General features: G+C 36.6%; 1 protein-coding gene across 14 annotated transcripts in view; it reads left to right on the top strand.

Annotated features, from left to right (window-relative positions):
* The window catches only part of TTC3 (tetratricopeptide repeat domain 3), a 110080-nt gene that overhangs the window by 46152 nt on the left and 36560 nt on the right, over positions 1-27368 (top strand). For all 14 annotated transcript variants that reach the window (XM_045517787.2, XM_045517789.2, XM_074356101.1 and 11 more), the window contains 17 exons: positions 1251-1335; positions 3637-3771; positions 4416-4496; positions 5329-5441; positions 7494-7614; positions 9737-9859; positions 10655-10756; positions 12052-12144; positions 12790-12854; positions 13882-14018; positions 15634-15960; positions 18059-18310; positions 21064-21110; positions 22063-22119; positions 23088-23161; positions 24446-24613; positions 26245-27292. In XM_045517787.2, coding sequence (XP_045373743.1) covers positions 1251-1335; positions 3637-3771; positions 4416-4496; positions 5329-5441; positions 7494-7614; positions 9737-9859; positions 10655-10756; positions 12052-12144; positions 12790-12854; positions 13882-14018; positions 15634-15960; positions 18059-18310; positions 21064-21110; positions 22063-22119; positions 23088-23161; positions 24446-24613; positions 26245-27292 — 3028 coding nt within the window. The remainder of the gene's footprint in view (positions 1-1250; positions 1336-3636; positions 3772-4415; positions 4497-5328; positions 5442-7493; positions 7615-9736; positions 9860-10654; positions 10757-12051; positions 12145-12789; positions 12855-13881; positions 14019-15633; positions 15961-18058; positions 18311-21063; positions 21111-22062; positions 22120-23087; positions 23162-24445; positions 24614-26244; positions 27293-27368) is intronic.

The following is a 27368-nucleotide window of genomic DNA, read 5'->3' as shown; positions in this document are numbered from 1 at the left end:
ACAGAACTCCTAAGACCCTTGGAATTTCCTGAGTTATGAATTATTTGCTTCGTTATTCGTAACGAGTTCCTTTTCTCCCTACTTGAGTTTATACTAATGAAGTGACTCAAGGCTGGGCCCCTACCTCCAGGATTGAGGCTGGTCACCAGAAAGACCAAGCTTGTGATTGGTTGGAACTTTCAGCCTCACCCCCTGATCTCTAGGGGGAAGAAAGAGAGCTGGAAATTGAGTTTAGTCACCGGTGGTCAGTAATTTAATCATTCTTGCCTGTGTAATAAAACCTCAGTTAAAAAACCTCTAAACTTAGGGGCTCAGGGAGCATTTGGGTTGGTGAATACTTCAGGATGCTGGGAAGGTGGTGCACTCTCCAGACAGCTTGAAGGCTCTGTGACACCTCTCCCCACATCGTCCTGTGCATCCTTTGCATTGGGGCTGATCCTAAGTTATATCTTTCCTAATAAACTGTAATAGTAATTAAAGTGCTTTTCTGGGTTCTGTGAATTGTCCTAGGGAATTGTTGAACCTAAGGATTGGTCATGGGAACACTTGAATTTGTAGTTGGTGGGGCAGAAGTGTGGATAGCTTGGGTACCCCAGTGAGGCTGAAATGAGGGCAGTCTTGTAGGACTGGACCTTTAACCTGTGGGGCCTGAGTTATTAACTCCAGAGGTGGTGTCAAAATTGAATTGAATTGTTCAGGACATTCAGTTGGTGTTGGAAAATTGGTGTGGAAAAATGACAAGTATTTGATGTCCAGAAATTTACACATTTGGTGTCAGAAAACACCACCTAGAGCACCTGAATCTTCCCTAACCTCACCAGCATTGGGGGTCAGGCTTTCTGGAAAGGTTATATCTTACTAGATTTTCGCGTGAGATGGAGCACCCTTGCGGTGTTCATCGGGCACTTTTCTTGCGTCAGGACTTTGTTGTTATCGGTGACTAGATCTGTAATAACTTGGTGATTAGCATAAATCCTCCCAATTTCTTTTTTTTTAAAGCTATTCTTCCATATCATCTCATTAATCAGTTCATCTGGTTCCCCCTCCCCCTCTAATTTTATGAGGATTTTTATTGGATTTAGAGATTAATTTGGAGAGAATTGGCATCTTGGTAATATTTCTATTTAAGAACTAGTAATTCTCCATTTACTCACTGTTTAAAATGACCTTCAGTAACTAATATTTTTCTTTAAATTTAAGCAGGATTGTTTTATTTTAAAATAATTCAAAACAATTCTTTTCTTTTTTAGTTCTGGTTCACAAGGGAGTTTACCAGTAGATTTGAAAAACATCTTAGAGAAACAGTTTTCTAAGTCTTCGAGAGCTGCACACCAGGTAAAGGAAAACCTTTTCTAAAGGAAAAGCACATTCTTGGACATAACATTTTTCACATGAATTAAGTCTAATCATGTATATCTCTTAAGTTTTTTTTCCTTATAATTTTAGTTATAGACATATGATTTAATAGATGATTGCTAAGAAACCAAACTATCCATAGTTTGGATTTTAACTTGCTTATTATATGAACTGGAGATTTAACTCATGATTAACACTATAGATTTGAGAATCATTGCTTCCCAAAGTTTTAACTATTAAGTTAAATATTTTAAGATTTAAATTATTTTTAAAAAGGTTTAAGCACTTGTGGTTTTATTATACTTAACTATAAAACCATTAAACAGCAGACTCTTTATTCTTTGAATGATTTATCAGATAATTTTGTATATAATATTCTTTCTGTGATGTTTAAAACATAAGTAATAAAAAATGTACATTAAGGAGGAAGAGTTGAATATGCAGAGCACAGAGGATTTTTCAGGCTGTGAAATTCCTCTGACTTGATAGTTTAAATGATACATATAGTCATTATGCATTTGTCCAAACCTGTGGAATGTACAACACCAAGAGTGGTAAACTATGGACGCTGGGTGATTATGATTTGTCTGTGTGTTCATCCTTGATTATTTATATATATATATATATATATACATACACACACACACACACACACACACACACACACACACACACAGCATTCTGATGAGTGACGTTTATAGTGGGGGAAGCTATGCATGTAAAGGGGAAAGGAGCATTTAGAAATCTCTGTATCTTCCTCTCAATTTTGTTGTAAACCTAAAACTGCTCTGAAACAAAACGTCTGGAATAATGCAAGGGATATATAACAAAAAGATTACTTTGAAGGAAATTTATCAAGCTAAATGCATGTATTAAAAGAATAAAGACTTTTAAATTAATAAAGCCTTCATCCCAAGAGCTAGAAAAAGAACTCAAAGAAAGTAGGAGGATATAACAAAGTAGGAAATAATGAAGTGGAAACAACATGTAATGAAGAATCCCCAAGCTAAAAGTTGATTCTTTGGCAACATAAAATTTGCACACACTGACTGAGAGAAAAAAAAGAAGGCACAATAAAACAATTTCAAGAATGAAAAACAGTGCATTACTATAGACCCTTGAATATTACAAATCCTATAATGAACAGAATTATACCAAGAAATTTGAAAATGTATATAGACCAAAAGGACAAGTTGCTAGAAAAATATAACTTACAAAAATTGACTCAAGAAGAAATAGAAACCTTCATGGAATCCAGAATTTACAGAGCCATGGCTAGTCACTATTTCAGTCATTGAATACCTGTAGAATGTATATTACAGTGAAAGGTTGTCTCTTTCTGTTAAATGTGATTTATATGAGTCTGCTTTGACAATTCAGTGCTTTATGTAAACACAATTTTATTTCTTGTAAGATAAAATATTGGTTTTAAACTTCACCTCTCCAAAATGTATACCAACATAGAACACAATACTTTTTTCAATATGTAGGGTCATTTTAAAATTCAGGTAGCTATTTTAGGTATATGTGACAGATATCTTACTAAGGACTGATGGAATGAAGCGTGTTTTACACATTTTTAATCAGTTTTCTAATCAATTTCAACAGCTTTCTAGTTAGTTGCATAAAAGCATTTTTAGAATCTCTAACAGTTGGAGATTTTAAAATTATGTCATTTTATATTGATTTTACTGGTTCTAAAAACCATTAAGGACTTAAATTGTAAAGACAGCCTGTAAAGATCAAAAGATTATTTAAATATAAATAACAGGTTTTTTTGAGCTGTTGTTCGTTCACCACACTTTTATTTAGGCCCTTGCATACGCTGAAGACTGGGAGAGATTGAGTGTATGGCAGTTCGAGTCAGCCCGCTCTCACAGAGCTTTCAGTACAGACCATTTATTTGTTCTGTATTGAGGGCAGTAATTTCCATTGGAAACAGGAGGCAATATGGGTCTGTTTTGTAGAATGAAAGAGGTTAGAATGGAATCAGTTCATTCAAGGCATTAAGGCACCATATAGTGTGAAATGAACTACCCTTTCTTGTCATGGGCAGCACTAGAAGTGTTGGAATTAAGATGGTGAAGGCAGTACCTTTTAATTTTTACTTTAATGGTGCTGCGCTGATAAAGGATTATAATGCATCAAGGATAGCTTTGGGTATTTACATATTTTATGATGAGTTATAAAATATAACTGCCCAGTGATGAACTTTGGCATCTTAAGTGTTAGACCAAACATGGATAACTCTAGATTACTAAAACAATTTCTCTTTTGCAGGATTTTGCCAATATAATGAAAATGCTCAGAAGCCTGATCCAGGATGGTTACACAGCTTTGTTGGAGCAGCGCTGCCGCAGTGCCGCTCAGGCCTTCACAGAGCTGCTCAACGGTTTAGATCCTCAAAAAATAAAGGTAAAACTGCCTCCTGGTAACTTGTTCATTAGTGCTACTGCATTTCAGATGAATATGGAAAAGAGCCAAGGCTTTGACTTCATTGTGTTAGTATATCTTAGAGCTTGCCGAGAGGGGCTGAATCTACTCCAAGTTGTGAGAAGCAGGTAATGCTCTGGTTCAGCCTGTGTGATTGCACTTGGTACGCAACCCAGGCTAGGTTTTCTCCGTGCCCTGTAGTTGGTGTTCATTAGAACACTTTTTCTCTTATTACAGTACTAAATCAAGGATTTGGACTCACTTTATGTAGTCACATCTTTTCATCTAGAAAGAAAGGATTAGCTAGGTAAATAGTTTATGCAGGGCTATATGAGAGGGGATAACTTAGTCTGTTACTCTTAAGAATATGACTCAGTCACCCTAATCTTATGAACCATGCCTTCAAGGATCTCTGAGACAGTGATTCTGTGTTTTAAACACTTGATAGCAGTGTTATTGCATATCTTTGCTAAACACAATTTCTAATTCTGTTTGGCCTTTATCCCAGTCATAGTGATTAGGGAGATTTTATTACACGTCTTTTACTGTTGCGGTTACCAGGTTGGTATGATGCAGCCTGTGCAGAATTATGTTCAGGTATTTGACTGGAGCATTTTTATTGACAGCAATTGAACCTGGCCATGATTAACTACGTGTTAGTAGTCTATGGACTTGCCATTTCTCTCCTTGGGATTGGACAGCCTGAGGTAAGATTTGTAACAGAGATAATAAGCAATTAAAATATGCCATTAATTTTAGAAGACATGTTAAAATAGCTTTCTCATTTTGGCTTATTTCCTTCTCTGTACCTTTTTTTTCTCTTCCAGTTTTATTGAGGTGTAATTGGCATATAATGCTGTATAAGTTTAACACATTGATTGCCCACTGTGGAATGGGTGCCCCTGAAGAAACACAGCTGTCACCAGATTTGGGTGACTTGGCAATCAATGTGTTAAGGTGTACAGTACAATGATTTGACTTACATATATCATGAAATAATTACCACAGTGAGTTTAGGGGGCACCTTCTGTATACTTTGTTGATAATTTTTTCTTAAATACCTAAATATAATTTCATTTGTGTTGTTTTTTTGAAAAGAAAATTTAGTTTGTGTTTCCATTAAGAAAAAAGTTATGCCAGACCATGTGTGGGAATCTACTTTTTATTTGTATAAAAAGTAAAGGACGTGATGTATCGTGGTAGACTTTTGGAAACACATTGAGGGGAAAGTGGCAAGTTGGAGAACGTAATAAATATTGTGATACCACTTGTGAACAGTTTGGAAAACTTACAACACAAATGTCATTCAGTGCCAACTTTTCATTCTGGAGCCAGACCATTTTGGTTGTGTCTCTGAGTATCCTTATGGTCAAAATGTATGTAATTACTAAGAAAATGAAATGCAGAAGGTATAATTTTGCCATAGAAATTTTTGAATATACAGTTTTTAATACTACACAAAAAGAACAGCCTCCGGGTAAAACCTGTTCCAGCACTCTCTTTTTGTGTAAGTGATCTGTGTTCTCTTTGCTACTGAAGGAATTATCTGAAGCTGAAAACCAGTTTAAGAGGATGATTGAACACTACCCCAATGAGGGACTCGATTGCTTGGCCTACTGTGGAATTGGAAAAGTGTATTTAAAAAAAAACAGGTTAGTCTAAACCCCACTGTTTATGCTCTGGGCTGGAACTCACTTGAAGTGTAGTGTGATGATGATCCCTTTTCTGGAGTTATCTGGTATCTTCTCTGTGGCACACTATGACAGTTGTGTTTACTTTGAGGACTGGCATTTCAGTATTAATTATTAAAGTACGGCCAGTTAGTTAAATCAACTATACCTCAATAAAACACACAAAAAACTAAAGTATGGCCAATCAATCCTTTGTATGTAAAGTATGGCCAGTATCTTTTAGTATATGTCATTTATAAATGGTAACTGAATTGATACAGATTAGTACTTTATAAGTCTGATTATTTAATTTTTTAGTTAAATACCTATTTCCTAAAAAAAGTAGATGGTTTTAATAATAAGTATATATATGTTCAAAGAGATCATGAGTTAGGAATAAAAATCTCTTTTGAACCTATAGTTGAAATCCTTACTCAGAATTTGATATGTAGCTATTCTCTAATTGTTTCATGTCTTATCCCCCCAAATTGCTGTATGACCATTAGAGGACAGGATTATGCCTCAAGCTTTAAAAAATAAAACAAAACCCTTTCTCTTCCTGCCATTTACACTCACTATAGTGGTAGGTATGTTAGATTACTTCCATAAAGAAATAACTGTTGACTGATGAAATATCATTCATAATTCTTAATTATCCTTAGATTTTTACGTAACTGTTTAGAGGAGATTTTTGTCAGACCATTGGTGCTCTGGGAACCCAGTCTTAGAGGGTGCCTAGAACAATCTTTAAAGATCAAAGAAAGTTCTTTTACTTCCTAAAGCTGCTGTTTGACCAGCTCAACTCTATTAAGAATCAAATAGAGGCAGGGAAAGTGAGAATTTAGCAATCACCTCTATAATAATAACAAATTAAATTAATTTCAGTGTTTAGTGTGAGCTGTTTAGGACCTACTGTTTAATGCAGTGATCACATGCAGGTATTCACAATATCTGGGAAAATAACAAATATGTAGCATCATCGAGGTTGTGGTGAACAAAGAAATGTTTGTCATTTTGAAGGGCACTTAAAATTTAATTTCAAAATAATACAGTTTGGGCTTCAAGGTCTCATAAGCTAGTGTTTGCTGTTGTAATGTGCCGTATCTGGCTTAATGTCCTGCTGTTTTTAACAGTCTTAAGGTGAATGATGGTCTAGCTTTTCTGCAGGTGAGGTTTTCTGTACCCAAAGGCAAAAATGAGTTCTTAAATTGGGAAATCTTTTCAAGATTGGAGAAAGCAGGGAATTCTGTTTCTTCTCTAGTCTGAAGAGAAGAATAAAGACTGGAATAACTTTATAATCTAGTATTCTAGTATTCTATTTTTCTTTTGTTGAATGGACTGTGGGACTCTGTTGACATTATTTTTTAAAACCATAAATCAGTATAGAAACATTTCATGTTTATAGTTAAACAGTTTACATACACATTTGTTCAGTTAAAATAATTCATTGCCTTATGGTGGAAGAATCATGTCCAGAATACATAATCTCTTTAAAAATTTAGCAGAGGGATTTTAAAAATTAATTAACTAATTAATTATTTTAATTGAAGTATAATTGATTTATAGTGTTTTCAGGTACAGAGGGATATTACTACAAATGTCCTAATTGAGTCAAGTTAAAATTTTTTTTCCTATTTATGATTAATTAGTTGAAGTGGAGCGTTGCTTTTGCTCTTTAAGAATCTTCTTTAATTAGCTTAGTGAGTGAAATAAAAATGGAATAGCCAAATGAGTTCAGTTTTCGGTTTTATTTGTTGAAAACTTTAAAAAAGAAATCACAGCTTTAAAAGAACCAGTGTGTACCTACCATAATAAAGCCAGTGTCCAGGTAGGTTGGTATTTAATTTATATTATTTTTATAGCAAACAGCAATAATGCCTTGGTTTTTTTAAAGAAAATATAGATTACATTGAATATTTCTGTACAGTGATTTATCAAATGTATCCTTACCTAGTAAGCTTGATCTCTGTGCCTTGTGGGGGATGAAAATTCTTGTCACATCTTTAATATCTTCTTTTTCATAATTATGACTAGATTTCTGGAAGCTCTTAATCATTTCGAGAAAGCAAGAACCTTGATTTGTCGTCTTCCTGGAGTGTTAACTTGGCCTACAAGTAATGTGGTTATTGAAGAGACTCAGCCAGGGAAAATAAAGGTAACTTTATTTCTGTAGAGAGTTTCTTACTAACATAAAAGCCCATCTGCACTCCTGCACTCTGACTCAGGCATCAGAAGACAAAGAGGTAGGAGCACTCTGTCCTCAGATCCTCCACATGCTTCCTTTAAAGACTGGTGAGAATCTTCAGCATTTACTGAATGTTTCATTGAATGTTTCCTTCATGCCAGTCATACGCCTTCTGTTTATCATTACCATTAGCCCTTACAGCAACCCTGCATGATGAGTACTATGATTATTCCCATTTTTCAGATGGGGAAGATTACGTTTAGAGAGATTTAAGTGATGAGTTCAAGGTTGAACAGCTAGGAAATGGGAGAACTGGGACTCAGATCAGGCATTCTCTCTTCACAGCATGCAGTGTAAGCAGTACGACATACTGGTTGTACTTAGTGAAAGATACAGCATCATTGTTCCATTACAGATATTGAGATGGCACTTAAAGGTGTGGAAAGTAGAAATTTAATCTCATACCCAGAAGCATAAGATGTTTTGCTACTTCTGGAAAGACTAAATTGTGTGATTTGACTGGGATAGATCTTTACTTGTGGTAAACCCTGGCATGTACTCAGAACTTGCTTTTGGCTGAAGCTTTTAAAAGCATAGGAATCAACTCTTACAACTCAGTGATAGAAAGACACTCTAATTAAAAATAGCTGAAAGATCTGAATAGGCATTTCACCAAGATGTTGTATAAATACCCAATAAGCATGTAAAATGTGTTCACAATTAGCCAACAGAGAAGTGCGAATTAAAAAATGATACTACTTCATGCCCACTAGGATGGTTGCAATCAAGAAGGCAGACAATAACAAGTGTCGGCAAGGATATGGAGAAAGCAGAATACCCATACATTGCTGGTGGCATATAAAATGGTGCAGCTGCTTTGGAAATCAATCTGGCAGTTCCTCATAGGTTAAAGATAGAGTTACCTTATGACCCAGCAGTTTCATACCTAGATACGCAGATACAGGAAAACATATGTTCTCACAAAAACTTGTACGTAAGTGTTCATAGCAGCATTATTCATAATGGGCCAAAAGTGGAAGTAGCTCAAAGTGTCCATCAACCGATGAATGGTTGAATAAGATGTGGTATATCCATGTAATTGGATCTTATTTGGCAATAAAAAGGAATGAAGTACTGAAGTACTGACACATGCTATACATAGATGAACATTGAAAACATTATGCTAAATGAAAGCCAGACACAAAAGACTACATATTGAATGATTGTTTATCTTAAATCTCCAGAATAGGGAAATCTGTATGTAAAGATGGAAAGTAGATTAGTGGTTGTCTGAGGTTAGGTGATGAACGAAAGATGGGGAGGGATTGCTCATGGGTATAGGGTTTCTTGTTGAGTGGTGAAAATGTTCTCAATTTAGGTGATAGTGATGGTTGTACAGCCCCGTGAATATACTAAAAATCACTGAACTATACCTTTAAATCTGTGAATTGTATGGTACGTGAATTATATCTCAACAAAGCTGTTACAGAAAACAAAGCAAAGGGATTCTTGAATTTTCCTCCCTTTATCCTGGATTAGGATGGAGGCATAGGAACCATGGATAATAAAAAGCCAGTACGGGACTCATGGCACGAGTCTCTCGAGGTCTTCGGTGGCAGTGGGATAGCTCTCCAGGGAACCTGAAAGCACAGGCGACAAGGATTCAGGGAGGAAGATGGGAGAGGGCGGTAGGGTACTGGGTGAAATGACATCAGGAAGAAGGCTACAGAGTCCTAAGGGGGTATTCTGCCTCACCTGGCTCCCTCTGAATACACAAAGGAGATTTCTGAGAGCTATGCATTGTAAAATGAGGTTTGGTGATTATAACACAGGGTAAGATTTTGATTCAGAGTCTGAAATTCTGGAAATCTTTTGTTCAGTCCTTTTCTTCCTATCTTTCCCTCTTGACATGTCTCTCTATCAGCCACTGCTAGAAGGAAAAACTTTAAAAGTTGTGTGGAGTTCTTGGCTAAAAGTCATTTAGTTATTCCTATGCTGAAAATATTTTGATGGCAAGAGGTTATTGAAATCACAGCATTTTGTTGACGAATTAGTGTTGTACTAGTATCATTTTTGTTTATTTTTGCTTTAGATGCTGTTAGAGAAATTTATTGAAGAATGCAGGTTCCCTCCAGTGCCAGATGCCATCTGTTGCTATCAGAAGTGCCATGGATATTCCAAAGTCCAGATATACATAACTGATCCAGACTTCAAGGTACACAGTGGATGTATACTAGGGCATTAACTTGCAGAACTGCGCCTTAAAATCGATTCAGAACAAATTCTGAAATTGGAGGCATCCACGTTCTCTGGCTTGTCAGTAGTTTTATGTCCTCTTGTCTGCCCATCTCCAGGACTTCTTTAGATCTGCATCATCTCATGCGGGGACCCAGAGCCGTTGAAATAAACACCAAGGGGCAGGGGTGGTGGCCTGAGAAGGCGGGCTGGCTAATTCCATGTCCCCTCTGTAGCCCCTGTTTCATATAACTGCCTGCTCCTCAGTAGCACAGGAAACAAAATGAGGGGGTTACCTCTGATTTGTTGCAAGTCTAATTTCTTGTAGAATATGAGGTCAAGAATCTAAAGACCATTGTGATCACTGAATTAGCTCCTAGAGACCTGAGTCTGAGATGAAGTCTGGCAACTGACTTAGTGAATAAGACATTGGGCCTTAGTTTATTCAAGAAGACAGAAGCTGCCCACTGTCTCTGGTCAGTAGAGCAGATAAAATAAAGTTTATAAAATATTTGATATTGTAAAGGATAATGCAACTGTAAGCTGTGGAAACGAGTATGTCAGCCAAGCTCTGTATTTCCAGCACTAGGCCTTCTGGGGTAGAGAACTATTACACTCCCCCAGGAGGAAATGTGACATCTTGTTATGTCCGCCAGGTAAATGCAGACAGCTTGCTCTTCATCTTAATATGTGTGTTGTGAGTGTGAGAGAGGGTGTGTGTGTGTGTGTGTACATCTTTAAAATGTGAATTAAAAACTATCTTAACCCTCCCCAGGGTTTTATACGAATCAGCTGTTGCCAGTACTGTAAAATAGAATTTCATATGAACTGTTGGAAGAAGTTAAAAACAACAACCTTTAATGATAAAATTGACAAGGTAAGGCCAAGATTGCCTGGATTTTTTAATACGCTTATTGTATGTTGATTTATTTCCGTACAAGAATCTTCAGAAAAAGTCTTAAGTGAATATGACTTTCTCCTGGTGCATAAGACGTAATTAGACAGTTTTAAATTAACACTAGTGATAAAGTAGAAAATCAGTTTTTGTTTTTATTTTTTATAAGTGTAAAGGCAGTAACCAGAGAGGCCTTTAATAAATTGTTAATCAACCTTTACATTGGAAATGTTATGATCAAAAGTAAAAATTTAAATATCCTTTTTACCTTCTAATGAAATTTGATGAGATAATTTGTACTAAGAATTCGACTTAAATTTTGTACCACTGCTTCTCATTGGGGTCTCTCTTAGCAAGATAATGACGTTAATTCTCATTAGCCAGGTATACTTTGAGAGAAGGCACAATTTTGTCATCTTACTTGCATTCATAGAATTTATTTCTGATCCATATAACCAATGTATTTTAAAAAAAGAAAATCTTTTCCTACACTGTTTAACCTCATGTAAACCCCTATCCTTGAGGAAAAAATGAGGTGGTTGTGTTAGGTGTATGTTAGCAATAGGAATTATTCAAGTTTAGTAGAAATAAATTCTAGTATTTTACATATTTTCACATAGTTAACTAAAAATATAATGATATGACCAAATAACTGTTGCAACTGAGTCACTTCTGCTATGTTTTTGTCTTACCTTAATTGAGGTCCTCTAGCTCTACACACACTCTTAGTGGTCTTAACTTTTTCCTTGGGTTGAAATAACCTCCCTAAATTAGCTTTCTCTGGGACATATTGAAATAACCCAAATATTTCATAACTTACAATAAAAAAAAGTTCACGTTTTGCTTACACTACTTGTCCTGAAGTTTTGTAGTTGTTTTCCAGGGTTGGGCTGTGACAGCTCTCGTGTGTGTGGCTGTGGCCTTAGTTCCTGAATTGAGGTTGAGGAGTGACTAGGATATGTTCTTGTGGCAGATGGAAAAGAGCCGTGGCCAGGCCATTCAGTAGTTGTCAACACTTTTGCCCGGATGTAGCGTCATCATATCCGCTCACCCCACATGACCACAGCCCGTCACGTGGTCAGCCCTACAGCTGGACGCCTATTCCTCCCACAAGGAGGCTCCCAAAGTCAATGGCAACGAGCAGGAACTTTTCAGTGCCTCCCTGGAGGAAGTTTCAGATCATATTTTAACTGTTCTTGATGGTTAAAGTGGTATATATGTGTAGATTATGCTGAAATATAGCCTCCCCCCCCCTTTTTTTTTTGTTAAATCAATAGGATTTTCTTCAAGGAATTTGTCTAACTCCTGACTGCGAAGGAATCATTTCTAAGATTATCATCTTCAGCAGTGGTGGTCAAGTTAAATGTGAAGTAAGTGTCTAATAAAGGGGAAATCTCATTAAATTGATAACCAGGATGCTTATAACCTTTTAAAACTATGACTTAAATTTGTAGAGATTGTATGATTTGGATTTTTATTTTCTGGGAGAGAAACAGTTAATATAAGAAATCATAGGAAATAATAGGATGTGAGAATGCTTCTGGGCAATGAAGGATTCTCACATTCTTTTATCTCCTAATAGGAAAAGGAGAGTTTTTATATTTTAATTTTACTGATTTTACTCTTTTTGATAACCCTGCTCTTTTAATTCCAGTGAACTTCTGGGTCTTGGCAAAGTGGGGGATCTTAGAGAGGGGGAAAGCTGACGTGAGGGATTTACCTTTAGCTTCACTATATGAGAGTTGCAGGAATGGGTTGTTGCAATGACGTTTGTAGTTTATTTGATCTTCTGCTTACTCTTAATTTTTTTTTAAACTTTTTAAAATGTGTCTACTCTCTCGTTCTTTTCAGTAAATTTTTTTTGCTAGTTTTCTGGGCTTTTGTCTGGGTCATAACATCACTGTTTTCTATCAATTTGAACATTTTGTGCTTCTGAAATGCTTGTTACTCGTGGTTTTGTGTTTTATGTTACGGGAGCATGAGACAAATTTTGGATGTCTTTGTTTTATTTAAAGTTTGAACACAAGGTCATTAAAGAAAAGGTTCCTCCAAGACCTATTCTGAAACAGAAGTGTTCTAGGTAAGAATTTTAATAATCAATCAGTGGCTTAATAATACTGTCTATTAGAATATAGTTCTATCAAATGCAGATTTCAGAATTAGGCTATCGTTTAAAATTGGCTCAGCATACATATCCAAGTGCTGTATAAGTGAATTTTATGGACGTTTAAAACTTTTAAGAGAATTAGCCTAGAATGGTTAAATGCTAATAAAAGCTTGAATAAGAAGCATTATATAGTTGTTGAATTTATAAGTAAAATTATGACATTTGAACTGTGAAATGACATGTTTAGTAGATTCGGCATTTGGATTAAAATTATATACTTAGCTCTCAGTTGTTTAAACCTTAACTCCAAAAACATCTTTTCTTTTACTCTCTTTACATTTTGAATCAATGACTATTTCTCACCCTGACATACTCAGTAAACTGTGAGAATTACTCACTTCTCTGTATCTTCTTGTTCAGATCAAATAATTCCAGTCCTTTTTTCTTTTCTTTTTGGTCCTGCTTCTTGTTTTCCATTTTAAGAAGTGATTTTTTTCATCATTGTTGACCAAGAAAAAGCAAAAGGAAAAATGAACAGAATTATTTGTTGAAGAGAAGTCATTGTACCCGTATTGACCAAACTCTGGTGTTGTGGGCCATTATTGGGTTGTGAAAATAATATTTTACCTTGGGATCTTTCTTTGAAGTGAATGTTTACATGTATTATCTTGCAGAGTAATTTTTGGTATTTCTATTTACCCTAAGTAGTAATTTATATACATGGAAATAACATGTGTATGATCTATACATTCTGTCCATAATTAGAAATCACCTAACCATTGAGGTCCTTGTTTTCGTGAAACAAGTACCCTTGTTTTGACTGAATGACCACATATGTCAGAAGTTTTTGATTTTGAACAGAAGATGCAGGCCAAGTTCTAACTAAAAAAGGAAACTTCTAACTTATTGCTTGGAGAATGGTTTCTACAACAGGCAAAGGAAAATAGTTAATTGAGTTTATAAAAAAGGTGAATTATCACTAATTGTAAGTGTTTATTAGCCTAGAGAAGCTAAGACTGAAAGAAGACAAAAAATTGAAGAGAAAGATCCAAAAAAAAGAAGCAAAAAAATTAGCGCAAGAAAGAATGGAAGAGGACTTAAGGGAAAGTAATCCACCCAAACCTGAGGAGCAGAAAGGTACGTTTGGGTCCAAGGCACGATAAGAATAGTGTATTCTTGCTTAAAAGTATAAATGCAGATATGTATTTGTGGACCTTATATTAATTGTTAGTGAAGTTTAGATTTCAGTTGGTATTTTAGTATTATGACTGTCTTCTGTTACCCTGAGACGGGGATGGGGTTGGTTTAAAGAGCACTGAATTCAGAAGCAGTACACAGGGGTTGAAAATGCTTCCTTGCCACTAAACTCAGTGCAAACTCTGTGTCAGTTTCCTTATCTCCAAAGTGAAGGTGAAAATAATATCTGAAATGCATATTCTGTGTTTGACTGTGCTCTGTAAACTGTGCTACACAGATTTAAGTTCCGAAATTATCTGTAAATTAGCCACTAATTACCTGGAATACGCTGAGTTCAAATAAAGAAGCAGTTCCTAAAAGGTGCCAGAGAGATTACCTAGTCCAGCCTTCGGTTTTACATTTACCTTGTCATCATTCCTTCGTTGACATGGGAACTGTCTCAGTAGTTTTACTGTTCCTGTGGACATACTTACTTTCAGGTGGTTGTTTTTGTTGTTGTTGGTGGTGGTTTTTTTTTTTTTTTTGAATTTTTTAAAATTGAGATATAATTGACATTAGTTTCAAGTGGCCAACGTCATGATTCGGCTTTTGTATATATTGCAAAATGATTACCACGGTAAGTCCAGTTGTCATCCATCACCTTACATACAGGATTTTCTTTTTCATGATAAGAGCTTTCAAGATTCATATGCATATATGCAATACAGTATTATTAACTATAGTTACCGTGCTGTGCAGGTCATCCCCAAGGCTACTTTCAGTTTTGAGTTAAAGTAAATTAGTCTCATTTTCTGCTATGATGGCTGTTCCCCAAATGAAATATTTCCTCTTGCTGTCTTTATTTTTCATCTAGTATTCCGTTAATGTTTCACAAATCAAAGTTATCCTTCCTACTGAAAGGGTTTTCACTGAACATTGGGTGGGTTTTGTGTGTGTGTGTGTGTGTGTGTGTTTTATTTGTATTTGTATTTCCTTTATCGTATTAGCGTCAAAAGGCTAAATGGCCATTTTTAGGGAGATTCCTGAGTGGGAAGATGAACTTCTGAGATATTTTTCATCTTGAAATCGATGACTTTATAGGTCTGCAGTTTGGGATCCAACAATAAGATGAATAACATAACAATAACTACCAAATATGAATTGAATTTATACCTGAAGAAATAATCCCTTCAACTCTAGAAAAAAAAGTTTGCGTTCTTAATGCCTGATCATGTTTATGACTATAAAGAGTTAGGTAGCTGATGAGACTGGCTTAGTTAGGATTGTTGAGAAACTAAGTTTTTTTTAGCTGTTACGTGAGTGGTACAAGTGAAGGAGATAAGGTACTTGATATGTTTGATTTAATGTGAACTTATATCTTTTCAAAGGTGTTAAATATTTTATTTATATTCCTAATTAAAAATTTTTTGGATTATTTAAAACAACATAAAGAATATATCTGAGTCATGTTTTGATATTGCTGTGTAAGGCTACACTAATTTTTTCTGAGTTTGTATTTTTGCAAATTGGTCCTATTTCTTTCTGTCTTTTACTGACAGCTGTTATTTATCCTTAGAAACTGTAGACAATGTTCAGAGTTGCCAGTTCCTTGATGACAGAATTCTGCAGTGCATAAAGCAGTATGCTGACAAGATTAAATCCGGCGTTCTGAATACTTCCAAGCTCCTCAAAGAGTTGCTTTCTTGGAAGGTTTTAACCACAGAAGACTACACAACCTGTTTTTCTAGCAGAAATTTTCTGAATGAAGCAGTAGACTATGTCATTCGTCACTTGATTCGAGAGAAGAACAGAGTAAAGACAAGGGTATTTCTGCATGTTTTGAGTGAGCTTAAAGAAGTGGAGCCGAAGCTGGCCACCTGGATCCAGAAACTCGACGGCTTTGGTACGTCACCGAATTCTAGAGACACAGTTTAGTAGGAAGGCGTCACCTAGGCCTCTGAATCCTTTTTCGTTTTCCTGTCATCATTTGTGATTTTTTTAAAAATGTAGGACTATAAATTTCTGTGTTTAGAAATACTACTCCCCCAACTGACAATGTATAGGTTACTTTATGGATGGATTGCAGTGTACCTTGTCAAGAGATGTTAAACACAGGAAAGTTCCATCAGTAAGAACGTCCAGTCCTGTATTACGCTAAACTACTTGTAAATGTGTAAACCGTGTGAACACTGGGCACAACCATGGGTAAACAGCACCCCCTGGAGTCAGGTGCTGCGGGGCCCTTTAGGGTTGTGCACCAGTGGTCAGATTCCTTAATGAAAAACTTAGAGGGAAGAGTGGATGGAACTAAACGGCTTAGGATCACCTAAAGCAAATTTAGATCTCTCTCAGTCTAAGGATTGAGAGAGAAATACCCTGGGGCTGACCTGTGTTGTGAATCACAGGATCATAAAACTCTGTTACTCTGTCCTGATTGTCCTAAGAACCCCCATGCAGGCTCTTTGACCAAAGCCACGCAGGAACTGCAGAAGGCAGCTGCAGAGAGAGCTGCTGACCAACACTAAATAGTGATTTCTTTGGATACCTACCAGGGCCTTGTTTGTCTTGGTGACCACAGAATGGCAACTGCCTAGCACAGTCAATGATTCGGTTATAGGATACAAGGCTAGTGGGAGCCACGGCAGAACGGGCCCTTAAGCAGCAGTCCTTAGGGTCTGCCGGGCCTCTGCGAGCGACTGGACCTGCCTGAGTTTATTTAAAGACATGGAGCTGATAGGATGCCAGAGTTTGAGAGGATATATTGATGAATTTCTGTCGGTAGAGACACAGTAAGATGGCAGCAAACTTGGTATAGTTGATAGCTAAGTGTTGCTGCTTCGAATGTAGGTCTCTACGGGTTTCTGGTCCTAGAAAATTACTCCTAAGTGATGAGTGCCGTTAGTGTCTACTGACAATCAGATAAGTAAATTATTAAGTTATTTCTTACTTTAATCTGCTGTATTTAACATAAGAGATTAGTTTAAATGTGGTGGGAGCAGCGAGGGTTAACATTTCAATGCTAGATGTGATCTGCTGCCTCTCCCTCGGCGAGCACACGTGTTGATGTGAGCCTTAGATGGAGAAGCGAATGTGGTATTCCTCATCGGTGATTCCCTTAAACCTTGTTCTGTATGAGTATTGTCTGTGGTCCCTGATGCTTGTATTTAAATGTACTAATTTTTCATGCAACGTGGTCTCTGCAAAGCTATTTCATCTGGAAGAAATGTCCAGAGTGATTTAATTTGGCAGCTCTGCTTCATCTGCTGACTGAGAACTTACAGCCTGTACTGCGTTAGAAGCGTGTGGGGATAGAGAACAGAGCCAATCCTTGCTTTTAGGTAGCTGTGTTAGTACACAGCAGGGGTTCAGGGGTTCACCATTCTTTCAGTAGTAGTATGTGAGTTTCCAGCTGCCCCTTTTTCTGAGGGATAAAAGCCAGAATAGTGACTGTTGATTTTTGTGTAGAAGGTAAGGAGCCATGACATTTAGGGGGATAAAGTACAGTTCTTGGAGGTGTTGGGGGAGGAGTTTACCCATTTTCTGCTTTAAAGACATTTGGGAAATTTTGTGTATAACTGATGTTTTGTTATTACGGAGTGTATGTAGAAAAGCATTGTAAAATCTTTCTAGCTTGTACTAACTGGAGTGAAGCCATTATGAATTAGTGAAGAAGTTATTGTTATATTTTTAAAGGACTTCAGTGACTTTTAAAGGAATTTAGTAGCTTTTATCTCCTAAGTCTAATAAAAATAACTATAATAATAGAAGCCTTTGGCCAGCCCATTATTCAACTAGTAGATAAGAATTATTAGCATATTAATGTGAAAGGGTGTTTTAAAATGCGTAATAGCTTGAACGGGTTTGTTCTCAAGTATTTAAATGTTTTCACTGAACATGTAAGCAAACTATAATGGAACCACTTTCAAAGAAGTGAAACTGAGTGTGATTGTACAGAAAATAATTTTTCTCTTCTTCTGACTTGGGTTTTCTTTTTATTATAGGCTTAGATGCCACAGGACCTTTTTTTTCTCGTTATGGGGCCTCTCTTAAGGAGCTTGATTTTAGCATCATGACTTTTCTCTGGAATGAGAAATATGGTCATAAACTAGGCTCTATAGAAGGAAAGAAGCTTGATTATTTCTGTGAGCCAACGTCACTGAAGGAAGCGCGATGTTTAATATGGCTGTTGGAGGAACACAGAGACAAGTTCCCAGTGCTGCATAATGCCTTGGACGAATTCTTTGATATAATGGGTATGTGGACTGAGTTTCAGTTTATATCTAACCTTAAAAAAAAAAATCTCTGAAGGATCCAGCTTACTTAAATACTAAACAAAGAGAATAGAGAAAAATATTACGGTACAGCTGGCTTATTGGGGGAAGTTAGTATTGAGAATAGTGACCTTTTTAAATGTTATAAAACTTTTTTACTCTATGGAACTGCGTGTTGTAGAATACTCAGAGGGGTACATTCCATGGATTATACACCATACTGTTCTCAGCACAGGTATTTTGACGAGTGTCATTGCAAAGACTGCGTATTAAAGGAATGAAATTTATTAGGGAATGGTTTGATTTGTAGCATTCAAGAAAACACTGGTGTGCAGAAGTAGGTGATGTTGGTAGAATCTGGAACAGATAGCACACCTGTTGCAGTGGGAAGAGCCTAGAGTTGGGAGGCAGGAAAAGCAGGCTGTGGCCCAGCTTCTTCCCTAACTCAGTTCATTAGAAACCTGTTACTGCTGCTTCGAGGCCCTGTGCTCGGTGTTAACAAGGAATTCAGAAATGCTCATGCTAGTCCCTCCCCTCGAGGACCTTATGTTCTGGAAAAGGAAATAAGATGAATATACCGATAACTATAGTATGATAGTACATGCAGTAAGAGGGGACCAGGAAAAGTGCCAAGGGCTGTCCCTGGGGAACAGGAAAGCCTGGGTGCAGGGATAGAGTTGAGCCTGGCTGTGAGCGCAGAGGTGAAGTTTGACAGGTTGGTGTCTGGAATTAGAGACAGGGTGGAGGGGAGTTGGGGGCTGTTTGGACAGAGGCACGGAGTGCAGTTTGGCAGGACAGGACAACTGGTAGCTACATCCCTCAGCTTCTTTTGGAGATTAGTTTCTTCATTGTTAAAATGAGAGGATTTAGAGCCAGTGATACTTGTGATTATGTTTTGCTCAAAATTCTAATATTCTCAGATTCTAAATTAATGTAAATTTCTTATCTTTGGCACTACATGTATGTCTTAGGAGAATATCTTCCCCTTGTCCTCACCTTTTCCCTCAGCATCAGAAGTCTGCTTTGTATGTTTTCAGGAGCTAGATTTTCAGATTCTATGCTATTAATTTTAAAGGATACATGAAAAAGGATATGGCCTTGCACAAAAGTGTTATGCATTACAAAGTTCAGATGCAGTATGAGGAACTGAGAAGCTTACTTTTGTTGTGGTTCTTAGGGGAGAGCACACTCAAATATAGATGGCTTTATTTTTCCAGGACACTGCTTCGTGACTGGAGCTGACATGCTACTTGATAGCCTGAATTTATTGCCATCAGTTTGCTGCTGCTGGTAATAAAATGCTCTCCTGGGACTGAGCTTACAAAACTCGATGCATGTTTGGATCACAAGAAAACTAAAAAGGACACAGTTCCCTCTCATTGTGCATTTCCCCTGATTCTTGTATTCTGTGCCTAAAATATGCAGTCCACCTGGCTGTGACTTTTTCCTCTGCTTTTAGTCATAGGGTTGGAAGCCCTTAACAGAATGATTGGCCAGCAGATTTTCAAGTCCACTGCCTCTGCCTCTCACTCTCGCCCCAGACATTTTCAGTCCTATCTCCTTTCATCTAAAGGAATGTTTGTATTTCTTAAAACTTTTCAAAATCTACTGATCTTATAAGGGTACTCAATAATATCACCAATGCTACATTACGTGGAAGACTCAGACTTTCTCCTGGACGCGTGCATATTTCCCTTCTGGAATTTCTGTGTCAGCCAAGAGTCCCCTGATGTGCAGTATTTCTTAACCCACTTGTATCTCTAGAGACCGACTTTTCCTAAATTTATCTCAGATAATAACGTTTTATACATTGTTTTTAAGCAAGAAACTCTGGAACTGGTCTTGACATTCCCTTTTCCCTATTATCCCATATCTAGTTTGTTGCCAATTCAAATAAGCTTTATTTTTGATCTGCCCTTCCCTGTTCGTCTTCACTCCCGTAGGCCAGGATCTTAATAATTTTTCTATGATCACAGTAGCCTTCAAACTGGTCTCTGTGCCTCTGACCCTCCCACTCCAGTTCTTTCTCATATTGCCACTGGTGACAGTGACTCCTCCAGAACACCTGTCTGATCCTATAACTGCTTTGTTCGGGAGACGCTCAGTTTTGGCTATAAGGTGAATTCACGTTGTCTGGGTTCATCATCAGTCTCTTCATCTGCCCTCTCAATACACCCCGCTTGTTACTGTGCCCAGACCTGCCTTGTGCTTTTCTGCCTCCTGCTGTTGCTCACATCCCACCCCTTTGCTTGTTCATTTCAAGTCTGGCTTCAGGTCCCGTCCTCCCCACAGCCCTCTCTGACCCCTCGTGGGGCTGCTCCCTTTGAAGACTTGATCATTCTAGCAGCTTTGTTTGCACTGTGTTTATTGTGACATTCAGCACACTGGGCTATAGGTGTTTGCCTCTGTGTAGTTTGCAGAGCATGAGCTTATCAATGGCAGGGACTTTTCTGTACATTTCTGTATTCCGAGCACCTAGCATAGAGTTTGGTGCCTAGAAAGCACTCAAATTATGCTGAATTGGATTGAAATTTTGTGATTCTTTGTAATTGGTTTTCCATTGAGTTAGCCATTTTGTTCTTGGTTTCTAAACTAAACTTGTGTCACAGCCAAATAAGGAGTAGAACATGGTAGATATTCGTGGTATCTGGGGTGGTTTTCTTCAGGGCTTTAGTGTATCATACGGCAATATAAACATTTTGTTTCCTCACAAAACCGTCTGTATCTTCCTACAGACAGCCGCTGCACCGTATTGAGGAAACAGGACAGTGGTGACATGCCAGTAAGTTATTTGATCACTTTCGGTGTTACGTTCTGATTTTTGTCAGCCAAAGGAAGGAAGGCGGGCCCAGGCCAGTGTTTATTTATATCACAGGAGATGCTCCAGAACCAAATCTGGAGAGCTTCTGGATGCCGCATAATGTTTCACTAGAAAGTGAATCCCAGTCTTCCTCTTGAAATTGGAGCGACAGTCAAGCTGTAAAGTGTAAATTAGACAGTGTCCATAATGTTTCGCAACTAATAAATGTTAATCTTAGAAATGAGAAAGAAGTTCTTGAGTCATCTCCTGGCATGAAAATGAAACCGTTATCTGTAAGGATTAAAATTGTAACATTTTACTTGGTAAGGGAAACACATAGACTTTGTTTTGAGTGGCTTCCGATTGAGCTCAAGTTAAAATAATTCCAGAGTTGTCTTCCTTAGAAGTTGGTGAAAATTTTCAAATGGAAAGATGCTTGTTCACTGATTTGTAGGATCAGATCGTCTATACTTGAAATCTTGTCTAAATTCATTCTATCAGATACTACCTGGCTAAGAATGGAAAAATAGCTAAGAGACCTATCCATGGGAAATTAAGTGCTTCTTCTAAATTTACTGTTTATGCCTTAGTATCTGCCCAGGTACAAAATGTCTAATGTGGCTTAGTAAAAGGAAGGTCACTAAAATATGATGGGCAGATAACGATTTACTTTAAATGTCTAATTACTTCAAGTGACATAAACTCATTTTCAACAAGGTTTAACTTTAGCTATAACATTAGTCATTGTTAAACTTTTTCTTATTATCTATTATACATCAGTACACTAGGGCTAACACAGTGTTATTTTTGTTAAACATTTTATGCAACTGAACTTTGGAGTAGTCTATGAAAATCAGTATAGTATCTTTATAATATATGGCAGCTTCATAATACTGTTATTTGAGTATTCAGCAATTTTTTCCCTATGTTTTAGTTTAACTCTACCAAGATAAAAAACAAAGGCAAGAAAAAGAAGCCAAAAGATTCAAAGGTATGGAGTATTTTCTGTATTATTTCTTGTCTAAAGTGATTAATTGAATATATAAATTAGAATTAACCAATTCTTGGAACATTTTGAAGCATTTTATAGACTTTCTAGGCTTTAAAGATGTGTTGGTCTTCCACATTTCCAGGAAGTTTAAAGTTCATATCATATATAAATAATTCTTAAAAGACACACTTATCTTTATCATCTTTTTTATTTTCTAGGTATTTCCTAGTGAAGTCATTGTCATAATGTAGGGCTTTGTATGGCTGGTCATAGAGCAGAGTGGCCAAGGCTGCTTTAGGCTCAGGCAGACCTGAGATCTTACCTTGGTTTATCAATTATTATTTTTATTATCTCTGTGATCTTTGCCAAGTTGCTTGACTTCCTTCTACCCTAGTGTCATCATCTGTATGATAAGACATGGTACTTACTATTAATAACTCATAGAGTTATTATCTAAAATATTCAAAATAAAGATGATGAATACTAATCATCATGACAGAGTCTCAGGACTGATAGGCTCCCTTCTTCTCACCTAAGGCTCTACTTCAAGTCCATGAGACAACTAGGTGTTACTTTTAAGTCTTACGGTGGGTTCTTCACAGTGCTTGTGTATTTGGGAGTCAGATATGAGGCAGGAGTTGGGAAAGTGAACAAATGTTAGGGGAGGATGAGTGCAGCTTTATAAGTTCCAATAAAACTTTTCTTTTTATCTTTGACTATATGTCTTATCTAAAATAGGAGTTTGAGTGATAATTTAAAATTTTTTTTGAGCATTGGAAGCCTCCTAAATGTGAATTTGTGCCTGTTTATGGCTCTTGAAACTTTATTACTGTATGTTCCTGTTCACAAGAATATTTAGATAAGTCATATTATTGGCAATTTGCATGCATATTTATTTAAGCATTTTTCAGTTTTAATGGTAATTTTAAGGTAGCAAATCATTGTCATTTTTCTGTCTTTTAAACCAGCCTATGTTAGTTGGATCTGGAACAACTTCAGTAACAGCAAATAATGAGACTGTCACTTCCGGTGAAGACCATAAGTAAGTACAATTTAAGATTTTTTGTTTTATTTTAACTCAAGTGTTTTAACTTAAAAAGTGGTATTAATGTACTTAATGTACTTTAAACTTGGGTCTTACTTCCCTTGCTTCATTGTCTAAAGATGTGCATCTGTTATGACAAACCTGATGTAATTATGACACCATCTTGGTTGAATTTATAGCATGACTTAAGAATGTTAAGAATTCATATAAACTACATTAAAATCACAGGGCTGATGACATTCATTTGATAAGTTTGAGAACCTGCTATGTGCAAGATACTGTGGGAAAATCCTAGAAAATACTCTTTAAAATGTTTAATGAAGAGTCATAGTGATAATTACTAGATAGATGTTTTAGAGGCATATATGTTATGATTTAACCTTAGATTTTAGTGATTTCCAGTGGCATCTGGTTGTTGAAACTGAGTTTTAAAAAAACAGGTAGACACTAGAAGAAATAAAATTAGTGAATAGCAGTGACCTTTTTATATCATATTCCTTTGTGGACCAAAAACCCACAAAACTTTTCCCCCTACATTTCTTACATGAGTTGTAATAACAGTTGTTTTGCACATTTTCCAAATCCTTTAAATGGAGCAGTTGTTTTAAGTTAAAGTAACAATAGCCTATACTTGGATACACTCATGTACCAGGCATTTATGTACCAGGCAGTATTCCTAGAGCTTCACATGTATAAACTCATTTAATCCACTCTTCCACCGTAGGAGATAAGTACTTCTACTATGTCCATTTTACAGATAAGGAAGCTCAGGCACAGTGCTGTTTAGTGTCAAGCCTGTCGTGCCCAAGGACACAAAGCTTGTACATGGCAGAGCCAGAATTTAAAGCCAGCAATCTAGTTGAGAGCCCACACTGAAACTACTAACCTTTTTAGAGTGCTAAAATCTTACACTCTTTAAAAAAAACCTTTTTATTAAGAACCCTTTACCAGTCTCAGTCTCACTTTAAGTTGACAGCAGTTATAGTAAAAATTTTAATGTAGCACTAATTCTTTTAAAACCAGGAGTTAAAAAATTTTTGCCCTTGGTAGCAAGAGCAAGTAATTAAAAGTGCTTACTCAGTAGTCAGGTACATAGATCTCTTGATTATTATTGTGGAAAGGTAACTTTTCTGCATTAAATTATCTGGTAGTGTTTTTTTGCATCCTAAAGCTGAGTAATATGTTCACTATCTTTATTTCAATTTTGATGTTATTCTGGGTCACCTAAAAGCTTGTTATTCACAGATTTTTTTTTTCTTTTTCTTTTCTCTTTGTAAACAGCAAACGCAATTCAAATTCTGCAGGCCCGTTTGTAGTGCCTGACCATCTTCGGCAAGATGTAGAAGAATTTGAAGCTCTGTATGAACAGCATAGTAGTAATGAATATGTTGTTCGTAATAAGAAGCTGTGGGACATTAACCCAAAACAAAAATGTTCAACTCTTTATGAGTAAGTTGTTTAATACTCCTACAACTATTATACCGAGGCTGTTGGCTAAAGATCTTAAGTTGTTTAATTTGTGTCCCTTATGTTTGTTAAAGGAATCACTGATTGGCTCACAAACTCTGGGGAAGAGAAGTATTTTTATGGCTTTTGTCATGTGTTGCCCAAAGCTAATTGAGGATTTTTAATTATTAAATTTAGACTCCTAATGATTATTAGTCTTGTCAGTTTGAGCTGCTAATGTAGATACTTTCTATTTCCAAAACTGTCCTGCTTTGGCCTGATAGGACTGATAAAGTTTCCAGCTGTAATCTTTTGTCATGAATTCCAAGATACACATTTGACAAGGATTGATTGATTATTTGATCTCATTGTCTCTCTTAGGACAGATGATGGGGCTGGTGTTATTTATACTAGTCAGCCAAAATCCTCAACAAGGAAACAAGGATTATTGTTCCTGAGACCACAATGATTTGTTTCTTTTTACCTCACCCTTGCTCAACCCTTTCCTTTTAAGAGATTTCTCGTTAAAAATTAAGTGTGATGAGCATCTTAAGGCAGAGGCATATTTAACCTGTTGCCTTGCAAAACATCATGGATGTAGGGGAGTTTCAGTTGTGGAGATCATTCTAAGGGGAAAATACTTATCAAAAAAACACTTTGAAAGAGACTGATGACTTTTAAGTATTTAGACCAGCAGTGTAGACAGAGAAGTGGCATTTGGCCTTCATGTTTCAGTGCATCAGTGGATCAGTGCTTTGAATAGACATTAATCACTTGTAAAGTTGTCCTGTGTATTTATGTGCAGCAGCATCTACACATAAAAGTGGGTTTCTTTTGCTTCAAAGAAGTATTGCTTTTACCTTCTTCCTAAATAAGTTGTCTTCCTAGTTAGCATTCATTTACTTAGAAGGTTCCTTTGGAGGTTTTTGCTCTTGAAAAAGCTTTCTTAGTGGTGCATGGTATGTGTCTTTCTTGCTGGTTATGCCAATGTTAAGAGACTGAATACCAAATTCAAATGAAAAAGAAAGCCTATTTGAACCTGACACAAAAATTGGTAAAGAGCATAGCCCCAGAGCTGGAGTGAACAAACCCAGTCTGCAGATGGAGGCAGATTAAGGGATTGGCCCCATTACTGTGGATGTGATCCTGCACTGTGTTGATTTATTGATGAGACCGGTTGATTTCAGTACTTCTGAATCATTGCATATTCTTAAACAGAAATATGTTAATAGATTTACTATATGGAAATTCCAGTAGGACTTTTGAAATTTGATTTCCTTTTCTCATTTGATGGTCTTGCTATTTTTATTGAATGTTTTCTTGCTTTTCATTGCTTTTTAAATAGATTTAATTGAAACATATAAAATATTTTTTTATTCTCTTTTTTCCTGAAAAATTTTTAAAGAATTATTTTCTGAAGGGTAAACAAAATTTTGTTTTATAGTATCATGTATTTGCATTTAGCCTTCTTAGATTTAGTCTGAGTATAATACGTTTGTTGGGGAGGTGTTGAGGTCAGTTAGAAATGCAGTAGTATTTGCTTTCAGAGAATTTGGGAGAAATTTTTTTTTTTCAAATAAACATGTATAAGTACTTCCATATAATAACTTAGGTAAATGTAAATTTTTTCCAAGTTATTTCTCTCAGTTGCTGGAGGAACATGGTCCCTTGGACATGAGTAATAAGATGTTTTCTGAAGAATATGAGTTCTTCCCAGAAGAAACTCGACAGATACTAGAAAAAGCAGGAGGTTTGAAATCTTTTCTCCTGGGATGTCCTCGTTTTGTTGTGATTGACAACTGTATTGCATTGAAGAAAGTTGCGTTACGGCTTAAGAAAAAGAGAAAGAAGAAAAACATTAAGACAAAAGTTGAAGAAATTTCAAGAACAGGAGAGTATTTACGAGTTAAGTTACCACTGAATCCAACCGCTAGGGAATTTAAACCAGATGTAAAATCCAAACCAGTGTCTGATTTATCTTCAGCACCAGCTTCTGAGGATGTAAAGCCCAAACCTACATCTACTAATTCTCCACAACCAGCTTGTGAAGCTGTAAAGCCGAAACCGATTTCTGATAATTCTTCCAGATCAGTTTCTGATGATGAGAAGCCCAACGGGGTTTCTTCAGAATCTCCCAAACTAGTCTCTGAGGAGGCAAGTCACAAACAGGTCTCCTGTAATTCTCCCAAACCAGTTCCTGAGGATATGAAACCAACCTATTGGACTCAACCCCATTTGGTCACAGGATACTGTACATATCTTCCCTTTCGGGGATTTGACATTACCCAGACACCACCAGCGTTTATAAACGTGTTACCAAGTTTGCCCCAGTACAGCATCTATACCCCTCTGGCCAACATTCCTTCTGAATATCAGCTGCAGAGATCAGTACCAGTGGTGACATCTTTTGTAGCCAGCGACATAGCAGATGTGCATTTTGAGGGTCAGCATTTCAGTTCTGAGAATGCCCCTGGTAACCAGATTGCCTCTGAAACACAGATCTGCCAGGACTCTTTGGAAATACCAGTTAAGTCACCGTGCATCACTGATGATGCTAACACAGCCCAGAGTGAGTCTAGCAGAAGTGATGGTCATTGTGGAAATTCTGCCAAGTGGGAAGTAAATCTGGAAAGCACCAATGAAGTAACAGATACTCCACGTACACAAATGGTTGCCATACAGGTAAGATTAAAAATAGAAAAAGGTCTTCTTTAATACTGAAGTTAAATTTTCCTCTTCACTTTTCATTGCCATTATA

Source organism: Camelus bactrianus, chromosome 1 (genome assembly GCF_048773025.1).
Source record: "Camelus bactrianus isolate YW-2024 breed Bactrian camel chromosome 1, ASM4877302v1, whole genome shotgun sequence".
NCBI lineage: Eukaryota > Metazoa > Chordata > Mammalia > Artiodactyla > Camelidae > Camelus > Camelus bactrianus.
Note: the sequence above shows the minus strand (reverse complement) of the source record. Positions and strands in the feature narration are given on the sequence as shown.